Here is a 9,953-nt window from a genome sequence, read left to right as displayed (position 1 = left end):
ACTACTGTTCCTCCTGCTCTCCCCTGCATCCCACCCCCCTCTCCCGAAGCTGGTTAATACCACTGTCCTTCAGCCTTGACCCGGGTTTGGCGGAGCTGTCATGGGTTCCCACAGCCTCACTGTGCTGCATCTCCTTTCCTACCATCTGCTGTAGACTGGAACTCACCTATGGCATGTTCCGTGTCTCCCCCACTGGGGCTTGAGCTCTACGAGCAGGGTAGGTGCTCAGGAAGTGCATCCAATGCATGTAACTGTCAGGGTGCAGGCAGCTGCTGGGGTACCGAGTGCCCCGTCCTGGGTGAAGCGCACGCAGAGTCGGGGTCTACGGAGGGGGCGTGAGTTGTCAGTGTGGGCAGCCCATCTCAGCTCCCATATAGCAACAATAAAGCATTTATTTCTCTGGAGGAAGCTGGTCAGGCAGATGTTACACACTCATCTTTTAGAGAAGGGAACCGAGAGCTTAGTTTTCTTGCCCAGGATCACAGAGCTGGTGCATGAGAGAGCTGGCGTTACAGTTTGCACTCCAGTCAGCCTGTCTCCAAGGAGCTGCCGTTTGGAAGGGGTCTGGCTGTCTCCTGGGGCGTCCACTCCACCCACCTCATCCCAGCCTGGCCCGTCCCGCTGCAATAACACCATGAGCCCGTGGTACACGTTACCTCATTTATTCTCACAACATGCCTGTGAGGTAGGGAGGGGCGGGGACTGTCCCCATTTTACAGAGGAGGAAGTTGAGGCACACAGAGGTCAAGTGACTTGCCCAAGGTCACAGACGGCGGCCAAGCTGGAATGGGCCCTAGAGCAGGCCCGCAGTTCACCCGGGGCCCCTGTGGCAGGTGCTGGACACGAGGACGTCTCCAGTGCCGCAGCCGTGGCCACAGGAGAGCAGCCCTCGTGCACGGAGCTTGCTGCGGGCCTGGCCTCGCCCTCTCCCTCCCTGCCCCCCACCTCACCCTGCAGGCCTGGGCCATTGCAGCTCAGGGCTCATGACACCCTGGGAGTGGGGCTGGGGGGCAGGGGAGAGAGAAGGATGACTGGGGTAAAAAAATAGAAAACTCAGAGGCTGGGCAGATGGGCCCATGGCCGGGGAGTGGGGGGCAGGTGAGAGACAAAAAAAGGGGGGGCTGCTTACACACAAGGTATATATTTTTACACACACTTGTACACACACCTAGATATAGTACATGTAAAAATATATGCTATTCACACACCCGCCTCCTGCCAGGTGCCCCCGAGAGCCAGCGGTGGCGCTGGTGGGCATGGGTGAGCAGAGGGGCGTTTGTTAAATATACACTCTAAGGTCTATGTGCATATGTACACATACGTACAGACACAGCCGCCCGCCCCTCGGGTACTGTACACAGGCTCGGCCAGGGACACATGACCCCTGGAAAATGGGGTCCCTCTCTTGAGTGGCCCCTGCAAGTCACTCTGAGTCATACATTTTGCTGAAGGAAGAAGGGGCTGGAGAGAAGAAAAAGGCGGGAGTCTGGAGTGTGGTAAGCTGTGGTTTTTATCTCATTCCACACCCCCCCCCCCCGCAAAGACTTCAGCCCTCCTCATGGTCTCAGAGAGGCGAGTCACCCGCCTGACGCTGCCTAGGGCTGGCAGATCACAGTGGGAGGGCTGCTTCTGCTGAGAGGAACCTATATCTGCGTGTGTGAGCACTTGGTGGGGGAGGGGACGCGTGTCCATCTCTCTGTCCTCTGGGCTCACCCACAAAAAGGGCTGAGAACCAGAAAGCCAATAGTCAGGATGGTGACCCCTGTGTGAGCTCTTAAGGGAAAAGAGAAAAATGTAAGAATGAAAACTCCAAGGTCAGAGCTGGGGTAGCCAGGAAAAGGAGGAAGGACATGGCAGGTGCCCAAAGCTGCCCTTGGGCTGTCGTCATCTTGTAAACAAGCTAGTTTAAGTTCTCATTAGATAGAGCAAGTAAAAAGACCGTAGTCTGGAGGCTGGGCCGGGGCGTTGCCGAAGTCCATCTATCTAGTCCACCACGGCCAGCAATAGGAAAAAAAAGTTTTATAGTTTTGTGTTTCTGTTGATTTTTGTGTGTGAAGTCTTCATAACCTAAAGCTGGGAGGGACCCAAAAAAGCCAAATTGTGAGCCCTTGTATGCGTCAATTGAAAGTTGGCTCAGGGTCTCTAGACAGAATAACCATACTAAAGGTTGAGAAAATTTTGTTCCTTTCGCATTTAGTTTGTAGGTTTCTTTTTTTAATGACTTAAAATTGTTTGCTTCCTGCTTCCTGGTCTCAGAGCCGGGTCTGGGCCTCAGGGACATAAATCTCGATGCTGTCCGCGCTCTCCGTGGCTGAGTTCTGCCGCACGGAAGCCGCCCGCTTGGCCGCCAGGAGTCTCTTGCGGGCCTCCTGACGCTGCTTGTCTCCAGCGTCAGAGGCCTTGTCGCGGCTCACTGCCGGCTTGGATTTGGCTGGCTTCTTTGGGACCGGAGGGGGTGGTTTCTTCTCTTCCTTTAGTGAGACAGTGAGGAGAGAAGAAAAATAAAATAAAGGTGCCACCTTTTGTGTGGCGCTACCACCCACCATATGCTGGCAGCTGGAGCCTCCACCCCAGCTTCCCCGCATCGGGCACAAGCAACACACATTTGGAAGCAGGAAGCCACAAGAAGCGATGATGGTGGGAATAGCACAAGGCATAGGAGCAAAAAGCAAGCTTACAATCCTAGAATGTTCTAGTAGGAAGGGACAGACAGATCACCTCTTCCCACCCCTGCTTTGAACCCCTGAGAGCCTGAAATTCACGCAGGAATCATAGGGCCAGAGATGGGATTTAAGTTCAGGGCCTCCGACTCCCAGGTCACATTTCACATGCTGTTCTAGGCGATCAAAACTCACAAGGGCCACAGTCCAGTAACCAATAGCCAAAGGGGTCATTGGGTGCCACTGTTTTACAGATGGAAGCCTGAGCCTCAGGGAAGAGGCTGGCCCAGGAGGCAGAATCGGGTCCAGACCCCTGTAACTCCTGGGCAGCGTGGTCCTAGCAGAAGGACCATTTTTCTACCTCCAGGGTTCCAACGGCTGTGTCTACGCTAGTGCTCTGGGCTGTGGGCATGTGTCTCCCACTTTCTGAACATGCAGGGCAGGAAGGCATGCTTCGGGGGGGCAGCCTCAACTACACAGAGCGAGTGGCATGCTGGACAAGCGCCGAGCATGGACCCCGCACACTGATGGACGTGAGCCCCCAGCTCAAAGACGACACACAGAGAAGGGAGCCAAGCAGCACTGACCGATGTGGCCAGCGTTATTGCCGACCAGGAATTTGTCCCTGGACTTCCCCTCCGCACTGCTCCATGCTCACCTTCCTCTTCTCGGGGGTCTCCACCAGCTGCCAGCTGTTGGCCTTGAGGTGGTAGAGTTCATCAAACTTCATGCTGATGTCCTCGATGGACAGCTGCAGCAGGTCCCAGAACCCTGCCAGGTCCTGGGCTGTTGGACGTGGGTTGGCATCAGGGTTCTGTGGGACAGATGGGGTTCAGTGGGGCAAGCAGGGCAGAGGCTGGTCCTGCACCCCATCCCAAGTACTGTCTCCTAGCTCTGCCAGCCCTGGTTGGGTTCTCTTGAGGCCTGGTCTTACTCTCCTGTTCCCTGGGTCGGGTCAGTATCTGTATGAGTGAATGAACCCAGTTCCTGATTACTGCTGGCCCTGATGGTGGAGAGCTTTGGGAGAGAGAGACAGTCCTATCATGAGAGTGGGTCCTGCACACACATGGGGACTGAGGCCTTCGCCACCACTGTAGGGCTACAGTGAGGAAAGCCCTCATGGCCTCAGCGTATGCCAGGCAGGCAACTCGTCTCATTTCACAGGGAGGAGGCAGGATCACTCCCCGGTGGGTGTGATTACAGAATCCGTGTGGTTTCTAGCCCATCATTCTGTTCTCTGAGAGCACATTCCTTATCAGGACTTCCCCAGTGAACGCCCAAACCCCTACCGGTCCTAGAGACAAACACTCGCCACTGTCCTCCACCCCTGGGAGTACACCACCCCTGCCAGATGGAAAGAGGCTTCCACAGGAAAAGCTGCTGCCTAGCGGCGAGGGTGAAGGAGAGGGAAACCCACCAAGCCTCACGGTGGTTATTTCTTTAGTTCTTACCTTGACTGTCTTCTTAGATATAGAGTATGTTGTATATAAATAAATCAGTGCTAACTGATTTTTAACTTTCATGTGGCTGTTTTGACACAGAGTTCACTTTTCTATTTCAGAAGGTAGTAGAGATCTGAAAGGACCATTCCTGGCCCTTTTCCTGTGCTAGGCACTGACATGCACCACTGTCATCTTTCCAATGCCATGAGGAAGCAGCACCTTCTCCATGTTAGAGAGGAGGTCACAGAGGCTTAGAGGCTAATCCAGCTGGGGGCTCTGGCTAGAAGACCCACTGTGGAGGAAGAAGAATCACACTCACCAAGTTTTGCTCACAGAGGCCCCGGAACTGCTGGAATTTCTGTGACATCAGTAGCTGGGCACTGCCCACAGCACTGAGGACTTTCCCTAAGACTGAGAAAGAGAAGGTGGAAAAAGACTGAGCAGTGCACAAGGTCTGCTGGGGTGGAAGGCAGGATCAGGGTCATGGCTTTCACCTCCCCTCCCCGCCTTAGGATGCCAATCATTATTTGGTGATGGCAGTCAGTCTTCATTTTATTTACACATTAACCCACTGTCACTGTGAAAAATGCAAACCACACATAATAAAGTGAGCCCCATCCCCTAGTTGCTAAGGACATTTTATGGCAATAAATTTGAAAACTAAGTTTAAATGGAAAAAATTTTCAGGAAAACATAAATTACTATCATAGACTCAAGAAGAAATAGAGAATCTGATTAGGCCAATAACTGTTTTAAAAAACTGAAGCAGGAGTTAAAAATCTTCCCCAGAAAAAGGAACCAGGCCTATGTCGTTTTACAGGTGAGGTTTTACAAAACCTTCCAGGAATAGATAATCCCTGTTTTATACATTCAAATCCTTCCTGAGAGTAAATAAACAGAAAATGACACCGCTAATTTCAGGAGCCCTGAGAGAACATAGGACATGCCAAGAATAGGGCACTTTCATTATGAACATAAAAGTCTTAAAGCAAAGAGAATCCAACAGAAGAGTTCACCATGAAGTGTTTAGCCCAGGAATACAAGGTTGAAATCTTTTAGTGTGATTTCCAGTTTTAAAGTGGTGGCAGGAAGACGGTACTACCTCCTAACCCCCTTAGAAATCACTGAAAAGCAAAACAGAGTAAACAAGAGATCAAAATGCAAACTGTCTCCTGACAGAACTCTGGAATGTAGTATAGGAAGGCTGCCACATGCACTGATAGCCACACGAGGAGGATTCTTGGGGTTGAAAGGCTCAGATAAAGGTGGCAGTTCTGAGTTCTCAAAAGCAGCATAACTTGAGAGGAGAAGCCAATAATCTCTTATTTGAAATAAAAAGGGGGTGTGGACTGCAGCAGGAGCGTTCCTGAACCTGGTTCAGCACCAAAGGTGGGGGGCAGGGGGACGAGGACAACACTGTATGGTAACTGCCCTCTCATCGCCTGGGGAGAAGACCAGGCTGAAGAACGCACCCTGCACCCATCACCATGCCTGAGGAATTCCTGCCAGCCTGGGACAGAGTCCTGGCTCCCACAGTGGTCTACTTAGCAGCAGCTCATGAAGGAAGAATTTCACCTCATTCAGAAATTAGTTATTAAAAAGAAACCAACACAGGAGCTAAACATGTTATAGGAGCAGTAAATGGCAGATGAACATTCACCAGAAAGTTGTTGCCAGAGAACAGAGGAAAAGTGTGACATTTAGCCACAAATATTTAAACAGTAGTTCAAAGCAGAGATAAGGTGCTCTGAAAAGAGATGCAAGACAATGGAAGGGGATAAAACATGAGCTGTGGAACTAGTGCAAGAGAAAAATCAGGCATCACAGAAACAAGGGCCATGATGGACACAGCACAAAGAATAAACCCTGATGAAAACCAATAAGGACAAGGAGGACAGGAGTGAAAAAGCTCCTCGCTCAAAACACTTACACTGCTAGATTAACAAGACAAGATGTCTTAAATGAATAGCTAAGCTGCTGGGGATAAAATGACCACCCCCACCCCCAGAAGGTAGTGGGTATATGTGCCTGGCTTGGTCTAAAGTAGGATGGGAGGGCTTCCCTGGTGGCTCAGTGGTTAAGTATCCACCTGCCAATGCAGGGGACACGGGTTTGAGCCCTGGTCCGGGAAGATCCCACATGCCGCGGAGCAACTAGGCCCGTGCGCCACAACTACTGAGCCTGTGCTCTAGAGCCCATGAGCCACAACTACTGAAGCCCGTGTGCCACAACTACTGGAACCTGCGCACGTAGAGGCTGTGCTCTGCAACAAGAGAAGCCACAGCAATGAGAAGCCTGCGCACGGCAATGAAGACTAGCCTCTGCTCGCTGCAATTAGAGAAAAGCCCGCACACAGCAACAAAGACCCAACGCAGCCAAAAATAAAACAATTAAAAGAAAAAAAAAAAAAAAAAGGATGGGAATAAAAGGAAAAGTTTCCCCTGAGAATTCCTAACCACAAGACTGCACTTAGGTACCTTATTTTTTAAGAAATAAAAGAAGCAACTAGATGTATTAAAAAGATGAGACTATTTTTAAAAAAGTGACTGAGAGACATGGAGGAGACAGGGAGACTTAAAATACATCTATCAGAGTTCTAAAAGGACAGAGAGAATGGAAGAAAAGAAATTTATTCAGAGAGATGATTTAGAATATGAATAAAGGAACCATCCCAAACTCATTTTATGAAGCTAGATAACCTTGATACTAAAACAGGACAAGGATGAGAAAAGAAAATTACCAGCCAAGTAATTCTGCCTTTGAAGAAAGGCAAAATTATTAAATCAGATATTAACAAAAGTACAACAATGTACTAAAATAACTCAGCTGGGTTTATTCTGGTAATACAAGACTGATTCAACATTAGAAAATTCTAATGACTTCTGATTCTGGCTATGAAAAACCAGTTACTATCAGACAAACTGAACCCTCCCATCAAGAAAAAAAAAAACAACTAAATAAAATACCAAAAACAACAAAAAAATCTCTTTCAAGGCATTAAAAAATTACCAAAGCAACCAGAATTTGAGAGGCTAAGATGTCAGTGAGAACAGAAACTATATTCAGCCAAGTCTGATATTCTGTACTGCCTTCTACCCCAAGGCATCTCCCAGTTTATAAGCAGCACAAGGCTGAGGTGCTAAGAAGCCAAGCAGAAAGTGGTGGTTCAGAGTCTGAGAAGCTAAGCAGAACTTGTGGCAGTTCCATGGGGAAAGGGAGACCAAAACTGGAATTCGGAGCCACCAGAGCAGACAGGACTTGGGGGAAAGTGCATCAAGCTGAGCAAAGCTTCCAGCAGTCTTAAGATGGGGGAGAAACAAAAATTGGAGCTCAGTGTCTGCCAAGGAGGAAGGGCTTGGAAATACCCCAGGCTGTCACAAAACCCAGCTCTGAATCAGCTCAATCCCATATTAGATTAAGTTGGTCTGGCCCTACTCTAATTGTCTACAAGAAGCAAAAGTAAATTCGTTCTCAAAGAACAGAAAATCGTCTTGAAAAAAAAAAAAAGAAGAAAAGAAAATCATCCTGAGCTTCAAGTTATCTCTGTAGTTTTCGTATACAGTTTCTGGCATTGAATAAAAATTACCAAGCATGCCACGAGGTAGGACCAAATGACTGCACACCAAAAGAGAAAAATCAGCAAAAAGTAAAAGAACTATAGGGGATGTAGGTACTAGAGGTATTGGACCAGGGCTTTAAAATGACTGTGAATATGTCCCAGAAAATATATGACATGATGAGGAATTTCAGCAAAGAACCAGAAATCTATCAAAAAGAATCAAATGGAAATTCTAGAACTAAAAAATAGGGTAACTGAAATTAAGACTGCAATAGATAGGTTTAACAGATTGGTTACAGCTGAACTATAAAATAATCCAGTAGAAAATATCCAGACTGAGGTCCAGAGGAAGAAAAAAAAAAAAGGGAAAATACAGAAGAGAGAATGAAGAAACATAAGATGTGGCAGTCTAAAATATGTGTAATTGGAGTCCACAAGTAGAGAAGAAATAACATGGAGCAGAAATTTGAGGAAATGATGGCCAAGACTTTTCTGAAACTGATGAGAGTTATTAAGGCCGCAGATTCAAGAAACCCTGTGAGCATCAAGCTAGAAAAGTACAAAGAAAACCATACCTAGGTATCACAGTAAAATGGATAAAACTCAAACACAGGAGAAAAAGTCTTAAAAGCAGACAAAGGGGAGAAAACAAATTATTCTTCAAAGAAGCAGCAGGAAGACAGTTGACTTTTCAATAGAAAGACTGGAAACCAGGACATAAAAACATATTTATGAAGTGTTGAAAGAAGATCAATACGTACCTATAATTCTATACTTAGCAAAAATACTGTTCAGGGACTTCCCTGGCAGTCCAGTGGTTAAAGACTCCACACTTCCACTGCAGGGGGCACACGGGTTTGATCCCTGGTCGGGGAACTAAGATCCCGCATGCCGCGTGGCGCGGCCAAAAGAATAAATAAAATAAATTAAAAAATAATAACAAACAGAAGCCTGCCTCCTGGAGGACAGTTTTAAAAAAATACTGTTCAAAAAAAGAGGGAAAAATACAGACATTTTGAGACAAATACTGCATTAAAATAAATACTAAAGGGAGTTCTTCAGGCAGAAGGAAAATGATCCTAACTAGAAGCAAAGAAATAAAGGAGTGAAGAGTATGAGAAAGAGTAAATATGTGGGTAGGTAAATACTGATTGTATAAAACAAAAATAATGTCTTGTGGCATTTAGAACATATATATAGAACTGAAATACTTAACAGCAATAGTACACAGGTTAGGAGGGGGATAAAAGTGATCTAAGGTCCTTGCGTCATCTGTGAAGTGGTAAAGGTACTAATTTAGTCTTTACAAAGTCAGGGATGCAACTTCCCTATCGCAGTGGCAACGCCATCCTTTCCGTCACTCAGACTCCAAACCATTTTGGACTCCTTTCACTCTTACTCCATATCCAATCCATCAGGAAATCCTGCTCTGCCTTCCAAGTATACCCAGAATCTGACCCCTCCCTTAAATGCTCCATGGCCACCACCATCTCCTCTTCCCCAGATTATGTTACTTCCTCCTAACTCATTTCCCAGCTTCCACTTGTGCCCCTCCGCCCACTCTCTTCTGAACAGAGAAACTAGATTAGTCCTGTAAAAAAGAATGTCACATTGCACTCTCCAACACATTCTCTTTTGGGAGTCAAAGCCAAGCCTCTGACACCTCTGAGGCCCCACCACACGGACTCCACCCCCCACCTCTCTCTGCTCACTCCTGCAGCTACACTGGCCACCTTCCCCAGCCCTAGAACACGTCAAGCACTTGCCCACCACTGGAGTTCTCTGATCTCCAGAGCTCTGAGACTTCTTCTCTCTTCCTTCCTTCAGCTTTCTGCTCCAAGGTCACCTTATCTGGGAGGCCTTCGCTGACCACACTATGTGGGACAGCAACACTGCCCCCAGCCAGGCAGCTCTCTTCATCCTGCTCCTACTGTGCTTTGTTTTCTCTGTTGCATGTCTAACCATCTTGCATATTATGTTTAGTTGGTTATTTTCTGTCTCTCCCCATGAGAATGTAAGCTCCACGAGGGCAGGGATCTTGTGTTGTTCTGCTACATCCCCAGAAGCTAGAATAGTGCCTGTATACGGTAGGAACTCAGTAAATACTCACTGAGTGGATGAAGGTCAGGACCAAGGGAGGGATGCTGCTTTCTTCCCACTATCGCACAATGTCCTGACACTCTTGCAGTTAGACAAGATATGCATGAGACACAGTAAGAGCAGAAAGAGAAACACAGGGCTTCCCTGGTGGCGCAGTGTTAAGAATCCACCTGTTAATGCAGGGGACATGGG

The 9,953-nt window shown here is 47.8% G+C and overlaps 1 protein-coding gene across 8 annotated transcripts in view; it reads right to left on the bottom strand.

Moving 5' to 3' along the window:
• Window positions 1-646: 646 nt before the first annotated feature.
• The window catches only part of DLGAP4 (DLG associated protein 4), a 188,705-nt gene continuing 179,398 nt past the window's right edge, over window positions 647-9,953 (bottom strand). For 7 of the 8 annotated variants that reach the window (XM_057528577.1, XM_057528580.1, XM_057528576.1 and 4 more), the window contains 3 exons: window positions 4,422-4,513; window positions 3,319-3,474; window positions 647-2,471 (listed from right to left, as the gene is read on the bottom strand). In XM_057528577.1, the coding sequence (XP_057384560.1) occupies window positions 2,253-2,471; window positions 3,319-3,474; window positions 4,422-4,513 (467 nt within the window). In that variant the 3' untranslated portion in view covers window positions 647-2,252. Of the gene's footprint in view, window positions 2,472-3,247; window positions 3,475-4,421; window positions 4,514-9,953 lie in introns of all 8 variants that reach the window. The other variant, XM_057528582.1, reaches the window with a different exon arrangement.

The sequence above is a fragment of the Balaenoptera acutorostrata genome, chromosome 15 (assembly GCF_949987535.1).
Source record: "Balaenoptera acutorostrata chromosome 15, mBalAcu1.1, whole genome shotgun sequence".
NCBI lineage: Eukaryota > Metazoa > Chordata > Mammalia > Artiodactyla > Balaenopteridae > Balaenoptera > Balaenoptera acutorostrata.
The sequence above is the reverse complement of the archived record's forward strand: the minus strand, read 5'-3'. Positions and strand labels throughout refer to the sequence as shown.